Source organism: Mycteria americana, chromosome 17, assembly GCF_035582795.1.
Source record: "Mycteria americana isolate JAX WOST 10 ecotype Jacksonville Zoo and Gardens chromosome 17, USCA_MyAme_1.0, whole genome shotgun sequence".
Classification (NCBI taxonomy): Eukaryota; Metazoa; Chordata; class Aves; order Ciconiiformes; family Ciconiidae; genus Mycteria; species Mycteria americana.
Window position 1 is genome coordinate 12,706,120 of NC_134381.1, and position 22,492 is coordinate 12,728,611.

At 45.2% G+C, this 22,492-nt stretch overlaps 1 protein-coding gene across 1 annotated transcript; it reads left to right on the forward strand.

Moving 5' to 3' along the window:
• The first annotated feature begins 107 nt into the window (after positions 1-107).
• On the forward strand, positions 108-21,798 carry LHX2 (LIM homeobox 2). Its single transcript, XM_075519688.1, has 6 exons — positions 108-294; positions 846-1,026; positions 3,835-4,037; positions 4,837-5,219; positions 13,373-13,578; positions 21,151-21,798. Exons 1-6 carry the CDS (start codon positions 212-214, stop codon positions 21,436-21,438), a joined length of 1,344 nt encoding a protein of 447 aa, XP_075375803.1. The 5' UTR covers positions 108-211; the 3' UTR covers positions 21,439-21,798.
• Positions 21,799-22,492: the final 694 nt, after the last annotated feature.

Below are 22,492 nucleotides of genomic sequence, written 5' to 3' on the forward strand. Positions count from 1 at the left end.
GGCTGCAGACGCGCCGCTCGCAGGCACGGCGGCGGGCGGCGGCTCCGGCTCCGCCGCTGCGCTCCCCCCCCGCGGCGCGGCCGCCCCGCCAGCAGCCGCCCCGGGCCCCGCGGGCCGCGCCGCTTTAAGGAGCGAGGGGGGCCGCCGCGTGCCCGTCCCATCTGGTGCCCATCCAACTCTTCCTCCTTCCCCTCGGCTTTTTCTTTTCCCAATGAGCTCCAGCGGGCCGGGGGAGGAGCGGGGGAAGGAGCAAACTTTGCCCCTGCGCTGCCGCCGCTGCCAGCCCTCTGGACTGTGAGTGCGCACGGGGGGCGGCCGCCCCATTCTCTTGCAGCACCAGCCTGCTCTCCGCCTGCTGCAGCCTCCCTCTCCCTTGCTTTCCGCCTCTAAATTTCGCACAGTACGATGTAGGGGGCTTGTCGTTATTGTTCTTTTTATTTATTTCTCACCGAAGATGGTTTAATTTTTTATATTTCTATTATTTATTAATCCTTCCCAACCGTAAACCTGCCCAGCCTTCTGCCAGCTGGGCCAGAGCAGAAAGCCTGGGACTGCACCTGGGGCAATGAGCCCTGCACTGAAGAAGCCTCCTAGAGGGATGTGCCGGGGCCGCGCAACAGACTAGATCCAAGCCCCGAAGCTTACACCACCCGTTATCCCCTCTCCCTCATCCCCTTCGCCCGCCTTTTCTGCGCCCCATCCCCTTGAAACCTCGGATCAGTGCCTGCGCTGCGCTCCGGAGATCTTTGCCGGGGTGAAAAGCCCGGAGTCCGAGGAGAGACGGGGCGGCCGTGCTAGATGCATGGGGGAGGGCTCCGGTTAATGCAAGTTCTGGGCTCCTGCAGGGACCCCGACAACTGTCAGCAGCAGCAGCAACTCGGGGCCTCCTCCTCTGCTTCCTCAGCGATGCTTTTCCACAGTCTGTCCGGCTCGGAGATGCACGGGGTCATCGACGAGATGGATCGGAGAACCAAAAGCGAAGCACCGGCCATCAGCTCGGCTATAGACAGGGGAGAGACCGAAACGGTAGGAGGAGAAGGAACGGGCGAGTCGTTCAGCCCCTAAACAGAATAAACCCCTCACAGATACAGCTTTTCCCTTAAAATAACAGATCGGGGGGAAGCGTATGCAAAATACTAAATCAGAAGAAAATTAAGCATAAAGGCACCCCAAAAGATTAAATAAAACCGTGGGGAAAGGCATGAAACTGTTAATTATTAATAATATGCATAGTAATAGTAACGCTTGGGTGAAATGAACGGTACTGCTCTTGCGAGAAAACGGAAAGATAGACCAGCCTTTTGGTAGCGTCCAAGAACTCCTTCCCTTCCCCCAGCCTGTCCGGCCTTCCAAAGTTTTTAGGAAGAGGCAAAGTATGCTTTTATACAGATAACATCTTGGCACAGCGAATTTTTTTGCCTGCAGAATGGAAACACGACCACCAAAGAATCCAATTCTGTCTTATTTTTCAGGTAGGATGGCTACACTGAGGTGGTCATTATGGCATTTATAAACAAAAAAAACGAACTCGAGTGCCTTTAAATTATGATTTTTTTTTTAATAGTTGTAATATATATGAACACTGGGTTTGCGAACATGGCAAACAACTGGAAGATACGTTTCAGGGAGACAGATGGATGCAAATTTTTATAACTTTACCACTTTTTATCTTATGTCTGCTGAGGCGTAGTCCTTGTATATTAATACATTTAGATAATAAAAAGATGCATCCTTTTAACCAGAGTTAAGCTAGCGAAGTGCAAGAGATTTCTGAAGTGTGTTAACTGATTCAATGTTTTATGTATACTACTTTTCTGTTAAGAAATGATAATTCTGAAGTGAAATGATCCCGTACTTTGGTTAAATGCTGGCTTGTAAACTGATACGGGCATATGCAAGAAAGAGATCTATCTGTTCACGGTTTTTAAAACTTCATCAGTATGTGTTGTTTCTCTTAATGCTATGTAGAAATTTACTTAAAGGTGACAGTGAGAGTACTTAATCCTGAAATACTGGCTGAAAAACAGCCTTTATACAACAAGGGTGGAACATGATTTCTAATTTAAACGGGTTTGGTTTTCTTTGGAAAAGTTAATATTTCTCCCTACAATTAAACAATCTCAAATTATCTTTCCTGGAATAAATATTATGGCATGATGCCTTGATATATCCATATATAATGTATATGCATACACGTGTGTGTAATAAATAGTGGGATAGAACACTGGATCCTTAAATACCATTTCTGGATCTCAGAATATTTTTGTTACCGGAAAAGCAGAGCAGGAAAATCGTATTTAATTTAGAGTGGATTTACAAGAAACCACTTCGGTTATAAAGCGGTCCCTGATCAGAGTTCAGTTAATGCCTTAAAGAAATAAGCTATCAGTGGGCTTGTGTGGCTAACATACCGATGTAGTGCCATAATTTTATTTATGTGTAGTTCTGACAGTGGGAATGGTGTCGTGCAAACAGCAGTGCTCGTAGCGATGGGATTTTGTGATCTCTGCAAGTGCTAGGTGGAAGTACTCAGTCCAGCAGACGCTGAAAAAATACCTTCGTTTTCTTCCGACTCTTCCCTGTTAGCTGTCTTTGCTGCTGGCTTTGCGCAAGGACTTCAGGCTCTGGAGGGGGGAAAAGCAAACAAACAACTTCTCCCCCCGGATGAAAACAAGCGGCGTGTTTGTCACAGCTGTAGAAAAACGTCGGGGTTCTCTTAAGGCACCGGAGCGAGCCGGCAGTGTGCCCTTGTGCCGGCGGGCCGGGGTGCGGAGCGGCGCGGCGCGGGCAGCGGCGCACGGCGGGCTCTGCCGGGAACGCCGCTCCGCTCCGAGCCGCCGCTCCTGGGTACCGGCTTCAGGTGCCGGCGGAAATAAATCAGCGTGCTTAAACGGTTTCCGATCTTTTTCTCTCTTTCTTTTTTGGTAGAAGTCGACAGAGTGTGTATGTATTTGTTTTTTGCAGGGTTTCGATTGGATTGCGATTTGACACTAAACTATTAAATTATATAGGGGTTACATTTAGTTTTATTGCTTCCAAGTTTATCCCAGCATAATCTAAAGTGCTCTGTTGTTTTTTCCCCACTTTCTTTCCCACACGTTTCCCACTATTTCGTTTTCCTGATAAAACATTCTGCACCTCGGATTTAGTAAGGCTCGTCCCCTCCGCAGTTGTATTTGCTGATCCCTTGAGTGCTGGGGGTCGCAGCAGATTTGGGTACGTGTTGTCTGGAACCAGCTCGCAGCGAGAGCTGGGGCTGTAGCACTGCGACTGCTGGGGGGGTGATCGTAATTAACTCGGAATTTTATGGCTAGGCAAATACACACACAGACACGCTCCACATACACGCACTCACGGAGCATTGACTATGCAGATACTCTCAGTATATCCATAATAATAAATTTTAAAATTAACTATCTGCGATTTGCCCTACTCTGTGATTATTGCGCCTGGTTATTGAACAGCATCTTTTCTTGTTACGGGACTGGAAAATCCACACACACAAAAAAAGAAAAAAAATCCTGGGTCTCATCCGGACGCCTTCCCTAAAGCCCAGGGTGTTTTTCTTCTTGTCTCGCCCTCCTCCCCCGCTCCTCCCGGGAAGGAGGGATGCCGCGGGACCCTGGGGACCCGCGGTCCCGGGCGCAGAGGCAGGTCGGGGCGGCCGGGCTCGGAGCCTCCTCTGCTCCCCTCTCCTCTCCTCCGCTCCGCGTCTGCCAAGCCCTGCGAGGGGCGAGAAGCCCGGCCCCGGCCGGGCAGGGGGAGGGGGGAGCCCCGCAGTGCACAAGAGTTTCTCCCTCTCGCTAACGGTCTGTAATTGTTTTCCCCCAGCAGACCATGCCTTCCATCAGCAGTGACCGGGCTGCCCTGTGCGCCGGCTGCGGGGGGAAAATCTCCGACCGTTATTACCTCCTGGCTGTGGATAAGCAGTGGCACATGCGCTGCCTGAAGTGCTGTGAATGTAAACTCAACCTGGAGTCCGAGCTCACCTGCTTCAGCAAGGACGGCAGCATTTACTGCAAGGAGGATTACTACAGGTACAGCCTGCCCTCAGCCGCCAGCCTGGGAGGGGGGACCTGCTCACCGCCCCCGCGCCGAGCAAACCCCATCCCGAAGAGACCGTGGGCACACCGGGGATCCGTGGGCACACCGTCCCCGCGGGGCAGGCTGTGGACTCCTAAAACCTCCCACTGGAGAGGGAGGCTCATGGTGGGGATGGGCCCCGTGTTCCTGGGAGGGGGGCACAGCTCAGCCCCAGGCTTCTCGGGCTGCGAAGGGAAACGAAAAGGCCAAGGGGAGCTAAGCGTGTTTCCTGCCCTGCACACGCAGGGCACGGCACGGAGCGGCACCCTACAGCCTCGGGAAGGGCTTGCCGTCCCCGCCCGTGTCCCTTTGCAGGGGTGCAGGGACGGGGCTGGGCCCCGGGCACGCTGTCAGCCCAGCCGGCAGCCGGGCCGGTCCTCGCCCGGCGGCGGTGCCTCCTGCGCGGGCCTGGGCCAGGCCCGAAGCCACCTCCGGGGGTGCGGGGAAGTTTGCGGGACGGGGCTCAGTGCGTTTTCCTGGTGGGAGGTGGCGGGGCAGGAGCTCCGCTGCGAGGTGGGAAGCGGGACGGAGGCCCCCGGGCTCCCGGCCCGTGGTGTCCGCCCGGCTGGTGCCGGGAGCCAAGCCCCTCCGCAACGTCCCGGCTTTGCGCCGCTGCCCCGGCTGAGGCGGCCGCCCCGGGCACCCGCAGCCCCTCTCCCTCTGCCGCCCTCCGGGCGGGCCCGACGAAAGGGGCGAGGGGGGGGGGGGGGGGATGCGCCTCTCACCGTCTCCTCTGGCCGTTCTGTTTTGCAGGAGGTTTTCGGTGCAGAGATGTGCGAGATGTCACTTGGGGATTTCTGCCTCCGAGATGGTCATGAGGGCCAGGGATTTGGTATATCACTTAAATTGCTTCACTTGCACCACTTGCAACAAGATGCTGACCACTGGCGATCACTTTGGCATGAAGGACAATCTGGTGTACTGCCGCCTCCATTTCGAGACTCTCATCCAGGGGGAGTACCAGGTGCATTTCAATCACTCGGATGTAGCCGCTGGGAAGGGCCCGGCATTGGGAGCGGGCTCTGCCAATACTTTGGGACTGCCTTATTACAACGGCGTGGGGACTGTCCAGAAGGGGAGACCCAGGAAAAGGAAGAGCCCGGGGCCTGGGGCAGATCTGGCAGCCTACAACGCAGGTAAGAGACCCCCATCTTCCCCAGAACAGCTCGAATGGTTTGTTTCTCCTCACTTCCAAAGGGGGATTTCCGTTTATTTTAGCTTAAACCGTTAATAATAGTTTAGCTGCAGCATAATTATTGAGATCAAGTGCTGTCAAACTGCAATTACAGAAGCTAATATGTTAGCATTTTTCACTTCAGCTGGAAATAAAATGTTTTGAAGCAAGGTCATCTGGTTAAGGAGGGGGAGAAGGGGGAGTGTAGGCTGAAATAAAATCTGGAAACCAGAGATTGTAAGTTAGCACTTCAGAGAGCTGTGAATTTTCTTTGGTAGCTACACTCGCAAAGGCTGCTGATGGGTGAATTATTCTGCCCTTGTCCTGAGCTCTTGCGCCTCAGAGTTTTGGAAGGGGGGGGAGAGAGAGAGGGAGGAAGTAAGAAAGTGGCTGTTTCCCAAGGACCTGCAGCGGGAGGCGGGCGGGGGGTGCGGGGCGGGGGGCGCGGGTGCCCGCGGAGCCCGGGCAGGGGCTGCAGGCAGCAGGTGCCTGCAGGCAGCCTCGAGTCTGCTCCTACGGTGACAAGTTCGGCTGGAGTTTTGTTCGTCGGATGTGACTCGGAGAAGAGTCGGGAAACTCACAGCACCCCCTTTCTCAACCCTGGCTGCCCCGAGTGCAGCCCCTGCCCCTTAACCGAGGTCGGCAGCCAGAAGGAAGGGAGCCGACCTGGCAGCAGCCAGGAGCCTGCAGTCCCTGCAGAAACTCGGTCTCCGAGGCTCTCTGCATCGAGCTGCAAACTTTCTGAGGTGTTTCCTCGTTTAACCTCCCCGCCACCACAGCACTGTAATTTTGCAGGCGAAGGAATTCGAGCAGTCTCCTGCCCCCCCCCCCCCCTTCCTGCTTCCCTCTTTCCCCTCGCTCTTCTTCACCCATGTAACTACCCACCAGAACGGCTGCCATCACTGGGTCTTCCAGCACTGCTCCTGGTATGCAACAGGAAAAAGCGTTTGGACAAAAGAAAGTTCTTAGATCTTGATTTTATTAGAAGAATTCAAGGCGGAGGTGGGGTTTACTCCAGACTCGAGTTTCCCTAGGCTGTGCGCTCAGCCGTCCCGTTAGGCCCTGGAAACGAACCGCGCTCGCCTCTCTCCTTGTGCTGCTTCAGCGCTGTCTGCACTTCGCTGTTTCGGGCACGTTTTTCTTTTTAATCTACGAAGTTCAGACACGTCCCATAGGGCGTAGATCTGCCATTTTTTTTTCCCGGAGAAGGCGTTAGGTAAAGGCCAGGTTTGCTGCCGTTCGTTTCCAGCCGCGCCCCGACCGCCCCGGACTCGCAGCCCCGGGCTGCGCCGTGCTCCCGCCGTTCGCCTTGCGCGGGGGGAGAGAGACCGACCGCGGGAAGTGCGGTGGCCGTGAGGGTCTCGGGCTGTACCGGCCATCTTCCAGCACCGAGGGCCTCGGGTGCGGGCAGGCGGCCGCGCCGGGAGGGTGAGGCTGCGGGGGTTTTGCGCCTAAAGACAGAGGAACAAAAGCGACGAAGTGGAGTGGTTTGCACTGAAAATGGCAGGGAGAAAAGGCGCATCTCTAACTGGCAAGCGCACCGCGGGAACAGAATTGCCAGCTATTATTGGTTTAACTAATGGCTGAATAATTTGGAAATAGTGCAAAAATCAGTAGCAGTCCCAGTGGTGAAAGTTGATGAAAGGTGTATGTAGTGTTCTCGCCAGTAGCAGTTGAGCTTTAAAACATACATGAACTATGCATCTTGCCCATTTAAAAACGTCTCCTTTTCGGAGGGATTAGGTTTTAATTGTCCTTCCGCTGTCTCCCTGTGCAGGGCAGATGTTCAGATTCAAAGGACCTGTAAACGGAACCAGCGGCATCTGTCCTGAATGGGAGCACAGCCTGAGAAAGTCTTACTGCTCCCTGACTTCCTAAATAAACCGTCTTTAACTGTATTTTTTAAAATTCGTTTTCAAAATAATTGCCCTCCGGTTTTTTGGTCTTTTCATTTTTGTTCAGAGCCTGCAACTGAGGCTTAAGAGATCTTCCTTGAGGAACCTTTGGCTTCTTTGCTTAAACTATTTAGCTGCTTAACTATTTACTAAACCAATAATCGACTAATTTATACGATAATAAGTGCCATTGATCTTGGAAATCAGACCAGGCTGCCCGTTGATGTAAAATTTCACAAACTAGTAAATTATTGCAAAGCCTTCGATTTCGTGCCTTTTAAAGAGAAACGGTTTAAAAGTGTGAGAGTTTCTCTTTTTATTTGTAATGGAACTTGTCATTTCCTGCTCAGGAGTGCACTAGAAATGCACAATATTGTCTTCTGAGCGGATCTGTTGCCGGTAATTTGTGTAGAAGACTTTGTGTAAATAAATCTACACCCAGAGGTGGTGGGAAAAGGGGGACCCATAAACTTAGGCAGAGTTGAGACTGGAATTATTTCGTAAATTGCAGCAAATGCTCATCTGCAGCACGAATTGGACTGACTTTTTTTTTTTTCTGCTTAACCGGGACCCCGTTTGCACGGGAATGGTGGGCTTTAGATGTGGATAGAGCCTGACAAGTGGAAAACAGCTTAGAAGGATGCTGAAACTTCAAAAAGATCTCTTTTTCTTTCTTTCTTCTTTCCTTTTTTTTTTAAAGTGTGTTCCTGTGATCATAATTTCTTCTTTCACTTGTTGGAATGGAGTTTGATGGGTTTTTTTAGGTCAGTAAATCAATGGCTGAAAGCTGGCTGAACACAGAAGCACCTGTAAAGAATTCTGAATACTCCCTTTGTGAATTAGGCCCCAAACCTCCCACAGCCTGCTATATTTTATTCACATGTATCTAGTCTGTCCTTAATAGGAAGACGCTAGCATATCCTCGAAAATGACAGAGGTAGTGCGCAGACCTGGGGCACCCCGAGCTGATAAAATCCCCCTAATCTGTGCAAACAGCAAAGATATTAAGAAATATGTCCTTCCTTTCCCCGCAGGAAGATACGTAGCATTTGAGTAAGAAGGGGACTAAATAGCGAGGCTAGATCCACACCCTCGGCGGATGGGGACCGCAGGCTGCCGGGGCGCTGGCCCCGCTCCCCCGGCAGGACCCGGCGGTCCCTCCCCTCCCCGCCGACCCCCTGCCTCCACCGGCACGGCTCGGGGAGGCGCCGGGGCCGTTTGGAGCCGACCCTCCGAACGGGCTTTTTCAAAAGTTGTTTTTCCTGACAAAACCGGGAAGAGCCTGGAAAGTTTTGAAGAACGAATTTCTCTTTCTCTCCTCGTTTCCCCTGGGACTAAAGGCTCCGAATAAGCTTTCCTGTGACTCCAGTTGCAGAGGGAGCAAACAGGAGTCGCAGCTGAAAAGCGGATGTCGTGCAGCGATTTCCAAGGAAAATCGGCGTTCCCTCCTCCTCCCCCGCTTCTCTCCCTCCTCCTCCTCCTCTCCCCCCTCCGACGTGGTCACCTTTCGGGCTCCCCGGGCGCGGTGCAGCTGGCCCCTCCCCGGGGCAGGGGTCGGGGCTGGGGCAGGCGGAGGGCTGGGGTCGGGGCTCGGGCAGCCGGCACTGCTCGCTCCCCAAAGGGCGAGCGGGGCCCTGGAGCGCTCCCTCCCTCCCCAGGGAGGCTGCCGTGCCGCAGGGCCGGGAGTCCCTCGGGGGAGCGAGCCCGCTCCGGCCCCGCTGCCAGCCCCTTCCCCCGGCCCGGCGGGCAGCGAGGAGCCCGGCTCGGCCGGGGCTGCCCGGGTTAATCGTGGCTCTCAGGGAATTACCGCGCACTCGCACCGGCTATTCAGCGCCATTCAATTGGCTTAATTGAGGGGAAAAACCCTCCGCGGCTGGCTCCGCCCGCACAGCCCGGTGCCCGCCGGCAGCCCGGCGCGGCCCCGCTCCGGACCCTTTGTTCTCCCGCCCCGCCGCGGCCCCGTCCCGGGCCGCTCTCTCCCCCTAGAGGCACCGCGGCCGCGGCGGGGGCGGCCCGTCCCGTCCCTCGAGCAAGCCCGGGAGGCAGCGGGACACGCAGCCCTTTTGTCCGAGGCGGCTGAGGACGGCCAGAGGGAGAGGGTGTCTCGTCCCAGCTCTCCGCTGCCGTGGCTCGGCCTGGAAGACAGTCGCTCCTTAAGACAGGCTTTTTCTCCCTCTTCCTCGACACACCTCTTGAAATCTCAAGGTTGAGGCAGCACTTTCTCTGTCTGCTGCTTGGAAGGCTTGGTGGGGGTGCCCTCCTTTCGGTGCTGCCGGGAGCCTCAGAGGCAGTGAGGGGTACTTTGCCTGCTCGAAGTGCCACAGCTTCACCCCTTTTAATCCCAGTTGTGGTAAGCAGTTCAGGCCTCTGCCTTCTCCAAGTGTCTTCTCCTTCCACCAGGGAGAAAGGCCCTATCTGTGTTCCTGTCCCAAGTACCATTCAGAGGGCTCCATCTCACTTTTGTCCCCTTCAAGGATGCGGGTACCACAAAGTCCTTTACACACTTCTGCCAAACAACAGATAAGGCTGCACCCTGCCTAGTCTAGTTAATCACAAGTTCCCTCTCCAGGCAGCAGAAGGTTAAAACACCCCCTTGACTCTCTTATTACAGAAGGAAAGGGGTGTATGTTCCTGAGCCACTGAATATGGAGAGCTGATGCATGCACCAAATGTGTCTCTTGTTTCATCGTTCTTTCAGAATCAGGATTAGTTTGCTTTCTTTTTGGGTAATTTAACATGTCAAACACAAGCTACTAAGAACAAAAGTTCCCCCAAAGGAAATTCCTCTTTCCCATCGTCTTCATGTGCTATATACTTAGCGACCTACTAACTACTAAGCACACACGCTTTGCCCTGAATCCCGACATGTGGGGGGATCTGGCAATCCGAGTGTGAAACAGTGCTCCCAAGCTTTCTTCTTCGAATAGCGTTTGTTACACAGGGAATAGCGCATCCTGCTTTACGCTCCCGTTGCTGTTTTTAGAGACGCTATTATGCATTATTCTGCAGAGGATATTTTGGTCACCAATATCAAAATGTAATGTTTTAATCTTAGTTTCTAGTGATGCTCTCCGTGGACATCACCATCTTGTGGCCAAGTGGACGTTTGTGTCGTGGTGCTAATGGAGGAGGCTGTAAGAGCTGGCTGCTGGTGAGACCAGCCGAAGGACAGGAGGGCAATGGCCTGGATGTGGGGGCTGGGGTAAAGGCACAAGCGCCTTAGAAATGTTCTAGGGTCAAAAAAGAGACTTGGCACCACTTCAGAATTTATCACAAAATAGGAATGAAACATTAGTGAATTTAAGACTCCTCTATTTGACTGGAATTTTACCAATTGTATTTCTGAACTCCCAGCAGGAGCCCTCGGTACTGGAATTGAATGGAAATCTTAGGTACGGATAGTTCAACAATTCCTTTGGGAGATACACGGGGCACCACGAAGGGACAGGGAAGAAGCGCCTGAAAAACAGAGGGTTGCGTGAGGAGCATGTACAGTGTTAGTCTTACGCCATGATGCCTTTTGCAGAAACTCCTCAGCTCTTAAAAACTCCACATGCTTACACCCTTGGCCCGTTCTGTATCCCTGTGCCTGCAACGCCCATAGACATTTCCGATTCTGTGAGAGATGCATATAGTATTAGGCCTAATATAATAGAGTTTTGAAGATGGTGCCAAGCACCACAACCAAATACGAGAGAGGAATTGGCACTAATGAGGAATATTTATGTCATATTGGGTGATGCCTGGGGGCACCCAAACCACTTGCGCAAAACAACGAACAGCAGACACTCTTGTGCACTTTCAAAATCTGTTCTGTAACTTTCTTCATAGAAAAGAACAATAGTTAGCCAGTCTCAAATGGTACATATTTACTGTCATTTTAATATTATTTTTATTTAGCAGATGAGGAGGTAAAATTACGAGGAATTCAAAGAGTAAATTGTTGCCCTATCAGGGCTTGATGAAAAGCTGATACCCTCATTCCATTCTGGGAGAGTTTAGTATCACTTTTATTTCCTTGGATCCTGAATGTATCTCATTCTCTATGGAACAGGTTAAAATCCAACTACTTGCAGCCCTAGGGTTTGTTTTGTTGCATATTAACACGAACAGACCTCAGTCCTTCAGACAGATATTTTGATGCATTTCCTCCTAAGTCTCTGCCTTGTTATTTCTGGGAGGGTTTGAAAGCATTTAAGATAACACACAGAGGTCTTTTCCATTACTAATATCTCAAATTCTGTCAGTACATTTTAAAACCAAGTACTGCTTGGTTTTACATTTCCATAATAGAATTTACTGTGAGCAATACAGTTTCAGTTATTCATCCCAGTATTCTTTAAAGCAGGAATTGTAGCTACGAAGGAGACTGGAGCACATGGGATGACCTCAGGCTGGCAACTAGATCTCAGTTCTTAAACCAGGAAAAAGATTTTGCTACATTCCATCCAGCTCCATTAATACTGCATTTTTACTATCTCCTTTTATGTGTCTTATACCTTTTAAATTCAGGTGCTTCCAGTCTTTCCACACCACAGGAAAACAAGCAGAAATGCTTCTTGTTGCTAGAATTTGGCACAAGATACTTAGGGCTGGAAAGGATTTATACAAATGTACGCACATGCACGCACACATACATACACATTTATATATACAGTACAAAATTTTTAAGCTTTTTTTTAAATTATAGGAGTACAGAAACACACAGAAAAGTTTGAGGCTTCGGACACTTTCTATGTATCTATTAAACAAACATGCTTTTGGGCTTAAAGCTGAAGTTTTGCAGGCCTCGCTCCATATCGTGCTGTATCTTTGTAGAAGTTTTGAAAAGCTGAAGTTTGCAAAGCAGCTACTGTACATGCTGCAAAGCTGCTGTTTATAGAATCTGTGTGCATTTTTACTTATGAGTATGTGCACTTTATGTATGTTTTTTAAAACTGTTTTTAACACATGCCTTTCAGGATTTGTATGTTTTCAATAGGGCTGAAAACCTCTGACGGATTGCATGAATTTAAAGTAAGACTGTAATGACATGTCTATGAGATGTACTCAATTGTAATGAACCAGCAATAATGGACAATTGAAAACAAATCTGTTTATGTGTTTAAGAAATTCACCAATAATTCCCATTTTAAAATACATTTTTTTCTCATTGTTTGCATGCAACACAGAACAGAGGTAGTAGTGGATTTTCATTACTTTTAACGTAAAACTTACAGGAAATTAAAAGGGAGTTGTAGATATTGGAGCAGAAAAAGTAAATTGATGACAGTTTGTCAGAGCTAATCTTCAGTTATATCCCTGATTTTTTTAGTGGATTTAAGCTTGGTCCTTAATGTTATTTTAAGAGTTTTTCTATGGTTTACTGTATGCACAAATAAATGAAAAACTACTTTTGGTCTATGAGATTATTTTGCTTGGCATTCAACATTTAATAGTACTTGATAGTTATTATAATGTTCCTTGCTCACAGACCTCCTTTACAGGCTTTACAGTTGATTTATGGAAATGTATCAATCAGTGTCATTCAGTGATTTCAAAAGGATATAATAGAATGGATCATTCAAACTAGTATTTGCAAATACTTTTTAAAAAAGGAAATATAAACATATAAATAATTAAAAAGATGTTTTTCATCTGGCATGCCAGTGATACATTGTATTAACAGCTTTATTTCTTTAGCTAGTCAAATTATAGTCATAATTTGCTGTCTGGTACCCACAAACTTTATTTCTTTTATAGTGTTTCATTTAATGGTCTCTCTTGTACTCTGCAAGGTTTAGTTTGATGGAGGAAATAATTGTAATTTTAACTGGTCTGTTCCATCGAGATTTAAGTGGACTGTATTGTACAGCTTTCTTTGTACATTACAATGCAATTTATAGTGATACAAAGTGCATTAAAACACTTTACAGAGTTGAGGACAGCTACTGTCCTACAAGCAGAAAGTGGAGGAAAGGCTGTCTGGAGATGGAGGGAAGAAAAAAGGAAACAGACCTGACATTTTAAAAGCCATAAAGAGGCAGGTGAGGGTCCTTGCAAGCTGGTTATTGTAAGGGAAAAAAAGAAGATGCAGAAATGGAGGGGAAGGCAAGTAGGATTTGTACCAGTACAATACATGCCACGGTATGTTATTTTAATTGCTGCACTCAGATGAACTGCAAACAATGTTGGTCACAGAGCAATAGATTTACACGCCTTTTCCTCTTGTTGCCTTAAGCTTTAAGTTGCAATGAAAACGATGGTGACCACCTGGATAGAGACCAGCAATACCCCAGCAATCAAAAAACAAAGCGTATGAGGACATCGTTCAAACACCACCAGTTGCGGACAATGAAGTCATACTTTGCTATTAACCACAATCCTGATGCCAAGGACTTGAAACAGCTAGCTCAGAAAACCGGCCTGACCAAAAGAGTTCTTCAGGTAAGAAGAGCAGTCTTTTGTCTTGAAAAGTAAATAAAGTATCAATTTTATGTTTGAAATGCAATGTATTTTGCTGATTTTCAAGATTTCTGAATAGTTCATACCTTCTGTGAGACTTTCTAGTCTCTAGTTAAATCCTAGAAAGTATGAGAAAAGTTCTTTCTTTCCAGCTTGCCAAAAGTAGATCGCTTGGGTTCTCATTTTTAATGACAGTTGTGAAGGTTTGGGGCCCTGCTTGTTTTTCTGTAGTTAGTTAATTCTGGTGCATCTTTAGCTTCCAATCTGCTGTAAGAAAAAGGATATTATTTTAGTTAATGTGTTCACTGTAAATACAGAGCTCTTAACTGAGAAATTACTGTGAATGTTTACCTCAATAAGAATTAATTAGCAGTTTGAATTTATTTTATCAGGACAAAGAGGATATCTTTTCTTTCATAACTGAAGTGGACATAAATTTAATTTTTCAAAGATTAATTTTTTATTCATAATTTAGTAACTTAGAATGAAAGGATACTGCATTTTAAAAGTACCTTTTCTCTGAAAGCTGGATTTTTCTTGCTTCAAGGATATACACTCCATTTGAACTATTATGGGAAGCAAAGGTGAGAATATTAGTTGATTCAGCTCCATTTGAGTTTATAGTTCTGATTCAAGAAGTCAGTTTTAATGGGCACTTATCCAAATAGCTATACCCAGAGATAAATTTGGGCATATAGGAGTCATGGCATTCCAGGATCTATTGCTGAAATTTTTAAACGGGTCTTAATTGTAGAAAAATGGTTTGTGAGCTTCATAGAGACAAGTGGGGCTCAGAGACAGACTCCTGGGAAAGCATCGTGGACAGCTCTCGCAAATTCATAGGCAAGCAGAGGACAGTAGACAAAACTATTGAGAAAAACTGAATTCACTGGAGACATTCTGGACCTTACAGTGTTAATACCTAACAGAAGAAGGAATAAAGGTTTTGCAGGCTTCACAATAAAAACTACTAATGAAAAACCATATGTAATTACTTCTCTAGGCTACGTCCTCCATAGTTGGATTTTTTTTGTTTTTATGAGGCTGATTTGCAGTGGTGGAACGGATTCCTCCCAATATAACTAGTGCACATCCTAACGCCTGATGTAGTGTCTCTCATAGCAGCTCTCCTTTATCCATGCACACGACCGAAATAATTTACTGCATTTGTCTATCCTTATTTTGACACTTCTCCTTTATTTTATCATCACAGTTTAGACACTTCAGTAATATCTCTTCTGTCCATTACAGTACACTCACACCTGAATTACCTGAGAAATTTCACACAGTGCATTAAGAAATGAGATCAGTGCCTAGAAAGCGTCTTTCTCTTGATCATCTTTCTGTTCTCTCACCTCACTCCACGCCAACTTTGACTTCCATCTCTCTCTTCTCTTTTCACCTAATGGGTCTTTCCTTCCATCTTTTTTCCAAGTTATTGTCTCTGTTTCTTCCTTCGTTTTCAGAATGTATTTCCTTGTCTCCAAAACTGGACTCTGTCTCCACTACACCTCACTCCCTTTTTCAGTTTCTTCATTGCTTCTGTTTCCATCTTAAATATACCGCATCTTGCAGTTTTAAGGTGCTTAGTGGTTCCTCTTTTTTGCAGCAGTCCCTTACAATTCCACTAAACTTTTTTCATCGTTTTGGTAATTGGTGTTTAAATTCTTTTACTTTCACAGTTAAATACTCCTTTATGTCTGGGCTCCTTTAGCTGAAGAGTGGTGGAAGGTAATAGCTGGTGGTGAGGATTGCACCCAGAGGATGATGCTGTTGGAGGCACTTCAAGAAAATGACTCGGAGCGATACTTTGTCTAGTATCGCTTGAGTTTTCCTGTCTGTTATGAGCATTCTCTACTCCATACTCTTTTGAACTTTTGTTTGAAAATTAATTTGGGCCATGAAAAAACAAACTTGGTTTTTGGGTTTTAGAAGCTTTGTGCCCAATTGGTTTATCTCTAACCTGTAAGAGGCAATTTTTCAAACACTGAAGTTCCTCTATATGAATTTCAGTGTTGCTCTTTGCAGGGGAAAACTCTTCATGGTGTTGGTTACTGAGATAGTGTCACTTGTTAATTCTTTTGAGCCAGAAAGGTTGGCATTCCATCTGTGTCATTTATTGAACACAAAGTAATTCACTGACACTATTGATCTAAACAAGCATCATTAGTATTAGTCTGTCTTTCATACCGAAGTGCATAGACTCCCAGACGTACGTGCACACTTGCCAGTAGTAAGAAATCTTCCGCATTCCCTATGTTGTTATTAGGCGTGTTTGTAAGCTGTTGTATTTTCTGTACGTTCAGTTCTCAGTTCAGTTGATGAAGGACTGTGGCTCTTTATATATCATCAATAGAATATATTTTAAGAGAAAATACAAGGCAGCAGATCAGGAGAAACAGATTCCCTTGTTCTGAAACCAGCGTACTTCCTAAACACACGTAGTAGAGTTCCTAGTGATTTAGGAAACAGCTGTAGTGCCCTTACTATCCAGGCGGTCCCACATAACATGTAATGAGGGTGCTTTGTTGTAGATGAGTGGAGAATTTGGCCATATTCTTAATGATCTGTGATACTGGATTTGGAAGATCTGACTTCTGCCTTTGCTTTATATACAATTAGTCATCAGCTACACATGTCCAGAAGTGGAACGGCATGGAAATGTAACATACTGCTTTGTAAATTACATTTCCTTCAGTGGCTTTGTAATGCAGACTATTTTCCGTAAGTAGCCATGTTAGAATCACAATAAACCTATTTATATTTTTAACCCCTATTTTTATTTATTTTAATTCCAATTTACCTTTATATTTGCAATTTAATTCATATACTTCTTGTACTGTACCTGGGGAACACAAGCCCATTATTGTAAGCTATCATTCATAATTAAAGTGACCAGCTAATTGTGAGCTAACTAACTGGCATAAATATTCCTCTTTTGGGAACTGGTCTTTCTTTTTGCGAGTTTAGAAAGGGAAGGTGGAAGTAGATAGCCCTAAGAAGATACGGTTTGCTAGGTATAGGTATGTACCTCTTCTTTCCCCAGGAATGGATTAATTCCCCCAGGAATGTATTTCCCTAGAAATTCCCCCAGGAATTTCCCCATGGAATATGATCATCCATGGCAAAAGCAGTTTAGGAACATCAAGCGTTATTTTTCAGTGGGTGTCTTGTACACTGCTTATTCTTTCTTGAATCGCTCCCCAGTAAAGTTGCTATGAAAACCCCACAAAGATTACTGAATGCATTTGGGCTTTGCTAATTCAGTTTCCAGTAGTCAACAAGCATGAACATTTTCACAATCATGCGTGGGTACCCTGCGCTACCTTTCAGTGAAGATTTGCTTTAGGATAGCATACTGCAGACTCTTTACTGAGCCTCCACTCATCAAATATCTCATAGTTCCCCTTTAACTGTGTGTTTAATAATTACAACAGAGTAATCAGAATGTGTGTGCAATGAGTGAACATAGTTTGCTTGCGGTGCAACATCCTTTATGTTTTTGTTTCTCCACTTACTAGTTAGTAAGATTCAGTAGAATTCAGTTAGTAAAATTCAGTCTCCAGGTAGCTATGTGAATGAGCAAAATTGTGTTTAAAAATTTGTTTCTAGCACAAGCTATTCATACAGCTAATATGTAACAGCTGCAACAATGGAAGTGTTACAAACAAGAAAATAAAGTTATCTAAGGTGATTAGATGATCTCATCCACTGCAGTATCCGAATCCTTTACAGTACTTAGCGTATTTATTTTCAATACTTCCCAATCATATGGAGATGTTATTTTATTCCTATTTTACTTGACGGAGACAAAGAGTTAGCTGCACAGATTGCTGAAGAGATTGTATCGTATTTTAACCACAGTAAATACTATTCTGCTGAGTTGTCCAGCTACAGGCATCCAGCCCCCCTAACCAGAATGTTGTAGCATCAGTGGTGGGTCTCACAGCTGCTTTTATTTTTCTGTGGAGTTTTGGTCCATAAACATTTGGTCCATCCACACCATTCAGTGGAGTTTTTCCCCTTTGATTTGATTTGAAACAGCTCAGCCTTATAACGATACAGGTGGACAGAAAAACACTAAATACTTCCCAATGATTTTGTTTATTCCTCAGTACTGAAGACCAGACTCCTAATTGTGCAATTGATGTGAGATAAGTCCTTCTGGAGCAATTCTTTCGCTCATGTACGTTTGGGTTATTATTTATTTACTTTACTGTAATAGCGGTACAGGTGCAGGGCCTGAATTGCCAATGTGAGCGTACAGCGCTACTGCCATTACGCGTGGGCAGCCCTGACTTGCCAGCTCTTACACGCTGCTTTGCACAGCTATAAGTAACAACACAGGGCAGTTGAGAAGCAGGCCTACATTCCTACAACTCAGAAAACAATAGTTTTAATTATTTCACTGCTCTTCAACATGAAGACTTTGCTGAACACTTTCATTTCTTAAGTGCATACCAGAATATCACTATTGTGATAATTATTTTATGTTATCTCTTTCTATCATGAAGCAAGGTATTTTCAGAATTTCAGTTAACAAATATTTAGATGCCTTTTCAGTAATAACATGAATATTTATTATTGGACAATTTTAAAGAGCTTTATAACCATTAGCTGATTAACCTTGACAATATCTCAGTGAAGAAGAAAGTGAAAGTAGTCATACTATCTCTATTTTTCAATAATACTTACAAGATTATGGAATATTTTCTATGTCTAACATGAATTACCACTATTAAAGAGAGAATGAACCATCTTATATGTGTGGCTCCTGAAAGCAGCATTAATGGTCATCGGTAAGGGCATCTAAGTACAGATTTTCATATTTAATGGCAGATAAAGGGGAACACATAAGCACCAATAATCTTGCTCACTTTTCTTTGCATACTACATGTTTCAAATCACAGACAAAAACAATACCGTGGAGCTGCTCGCCCTACTAAGGTTAAGGAGCAGTTGGACTTTTAGGAACAATATAAATGAACAAAATAGTTATGCTGCCTTCTACAGTTTTACACACTCAAAGCAAGAAAATTTGTGAATAGGAATGTTACTCATATTTGGGGCTACTGCATATATAAATATGTGTATTTTTAATGAACATAAGTGTGAAACTATGCAGAAGTATGTGTATATGCAACTGGACTAGTGGTTTTGTCCGTTCAGTCTTAATTATTACGTAACCATGGTACACATACATACCAACAGTGGCAGTCTCTAAACTTCCATTTCACCTTCATCTGTATTATCCTTTTTACAATTGCTAGAAGGTATATTAAAAAAATCAAAACCAAATTACTTTGTGGGACAAATATATATTATCTCTTACTGAAAGGTAAAAAAATCCCATAAATGTTCAAACTGCTGTTTTTTACTATTCCTAGCTAGTTGGTGCTTGAGACTTTGTGGCTTGAATGACCAGAACAAACTGATTTGCTTCACTTGCATCCCCTGCACACAAGGCTCCTCGCCTTGCTCAGAACCACACACACACACTTCTGTGCCTCCCTTCTTGCGTGGCTCTGAATGAACAGTCATACGAGAGGACGCTGGTTGTGAATGTGTCAGGCAAAAATATCACACTTGGTTTTGCCTGGTTTTGACCACATCACTGTCCTTTAACAGGTTTACCACTATAATGGACTATGTTATAAAATAATGAGTATATTTTTGCCAGTGCTAGTTTAGGAGATTTTTGTTTTCTTGTCGTATATGAAACTGATATATAGCCTTTAAAATAAGTGTTTTAACAAAGGGAATGGCAACATAAACTGTTTTAAAATACTAAGCTTTCAGAAACAAGGACCTGTAGGGATGTGATTTATGCATGGCCCATGAATGCAGCTCCTATAGCCACTGCTAGAATCTGTGTCTGAGGTTTATTTCCTTGTGGCACTCCCTGGAGAGAGTGCAAGAGAGAGGGTGCGCACCTCAAAGACCCTTGGTTGGGGGAGAAAGCTTTCCAGAGAAAAAGTAAGAGTGCTCAATAGGGGGAATTTGGGTCTGGACCATCCATAGATGAGAAGAAAACCAGTCAGAGGAAAAACAGCTGAGACATGTTCATCAGTTCTAACTGGGGCTGGCAAGCCAAGAGTGCAAAGAGAACACCTTACAGGACTGCTCGTATTCACAAATCACTCCTCTGTTAGTGGTCTGGCTTAAAGCGGATCCTATGGCAGGGGCCATGCTGATTCAGAGGTAGAGGTCAGAATGTCTGTACAGGTTGGTGTGGCCTCGTGAGCTCCACACACTCAGTTTCCCTGTACAGGACAAAGAGGAGAAATCTGATGGAGATACTGTATGGCTACGCAAATCCTTTCACTCGCTCGGTTCCTTTCTCCGACAGATTCAGAGATGATGAGGCTCACTGCATCTGGAATAGAAAGACTTGGTCCTATTCCTTATAGCAGGTCAACGTCAGGACAGTAGGATCAGGATTGAGTCCGTTGTAAAGAATGTAACAATGACAGAAGGCCTTCTGATAAATAAGCACAGTGAAATTTCAGCTAGTTTGTAGCAGTAAAATTACCTGGTATCAACATATATCAGGCTGAACAAAGGGTATTTAACAACATTTTCAAATTTAGTTGAAGTAATATGCTGTACCTAGGCTTCATTCAAGTTTCACAAACACATTTTATTTTATCTATTTTCAAATAGGTCAGAAAAATATTTCATCTTTAAACAAATCCTGCAGAAAGTGGAGAGCATTATTAACTTGGACCTAAACACTGAAATTTAACTGAGAAAGATGAAGTCATAGCTTTTGCCCTTCACTTATAGATAACAATCAAATACTGCAAGAAGTAGCAATATTGGAAAAATTTCTGCATGTGGATATAATTTCTACTGAAATGACAGTTTTTAATGCAATGTGGGTCTTTCATACCATTCAAGCCTCTTTTCCTGACATCAGGCCAGTACTGAAAACATTTGAAAAAGGAGACTGGCATAGGTGAAGGGAGCTGAAGCATTTGGGAAAGAAGAGTAAGAGAAGAGTAAGAAAGAGGGACAGTCCTTTTAGAAAAGCGAGAGCACTGCTGATACTGAGACATGGGAGAGTTCCTGGGAGAGTTCTCAGGGCCCGCAGAAAGGCAGGGTGCTGTGGTGTGTGTCACTTGCTGCTTACGATGGGAGATGGACTTGAGATATGAGGGTGCTGAAACTCGTTATTTTATATTCGTCAGATGCTTGATGTCTGCCTCATCCAGACAAATGCTTCTGGGACTGAGGGCAATCGAGGATTCATGCGGGCTGCCAAATTTCTAAGCATCTTTATACATAGCCTGAACAGAAAGACTCCCCTCCTCCATCCTTGGTCCGCTCCTGTCCCAGGCAGACTGTTTATACAGGATTGCGGGAGAGGGAAAGAAAGAGGAATGCTTTACAGGTGTGCAGAGGACACTTCTCATGACTGGGGCTACTTTTCTAACATGTTACCAGTAAAAACGTCTTCCACACTTCAAGCGTTGGTGAATTTGTGAGTATGCTTTTGCTTTTTTAAACACTGCAGCTCTTTAAATGCTACCCTGTTATATTAAACTATTTCAGGTTTGGTTTCAAAATGCTCGAGCCAAATTCAGACGGAACCTCTTACGTCAAGAAAACACAGGGGTGGATAAGACTTCAGACTCAACACTCCAAGCAGGGACCCCATCAGGTCCTGCCTCAGAAATATCCAATGCCTCCATGAGTCCATCCAGCACTCCCACTACTTTAACAGACTTGACTAATCCTACTATGCCTACTGTGACATCTGTCTTGACGTCAGTGCCCGGAAGTCTTGAGGTTCATGAATCTCGAAGTCCTTCACAGACAACTCTTACAAATCTTTTCTGATAACTCTTTCTTAATAATTTCTTTAAAAAAGAAATTATTCTTAGTTGAAATTCCAAGTGTATTTTAATAGAGGCTTTGAGCAACTGACTAACCACAATTAGGATCTCTCCTAAAAAACAGAAGGAAATGTAGCGTTCTGGTATTACGGAGTATGGACTGAAGAATAACTTGGAAGATCTATTGCAACACAACATTTGTGTAACTGTACAGTTTTGTGGACTGAGCAAGGGAAACAGCAATTAATTTAAGTTGGCTAAAGCTTCTGTATTTTCAAAGACTGCCATGTGCCTTATATACTGTTTTCTCTACATTCTTTGGATTCCATGTCCACTTCTCTCTTTTTCTCTCTGTATATTTATGACCAGGGCAAAAATGTTAAGAGTTTGTTACTTTGAATAGTCCTAAGCCTTTCATTGGTTGCTTTGTTGTTTTAGAATTTTAAGGTCGAAGTCTGTTCGAATACCAGAGTTTGTAAAATCTAACCAGTAATAAAACCACTTATGGAAACTACTTGGTAATGGCTGCAGTTACATTTAACATTAGTGTCACAATCAAGATAGGCTGATTGTATTTAAAAGGATTAGAAAACTGCACTTCAAACACAGTATCTGCCTAGGATAAGCTCTGAATATGATGTATACATTCCTCCTGTTCCTGAAGTATATAGGGGTGAGAAATCCAGCTTGTACCACAGTCTAGGTATCTTCATTATAGAGAAATAAATGTTAGTTGCAGGTAGAAATTATCAGATAATATTAAAATTCAAACAGACAAACTATACTTAATTTTGCTGCGTGAAAGAAACTAGACTTCAGCTAGCACTTATGAGGACAGTCTTGCTTTTGTGCAAGAGATGGCTTGTCCCATTTCATGGAGGAGGCAAGCGGGTATCCGACAGCTGTGTGGCCACAATCAGTCCATTACAGAGGTGGGCACCAGGTAATATTTTCCCTAGGAAAAAGACGGAAGTATTTCAGGTTATTTTACAATGCTGGTGGGCAAAGTCAAGGCAAGATTATGTTTTATAAAGTCACAGCATTACATTTTTTGTAAA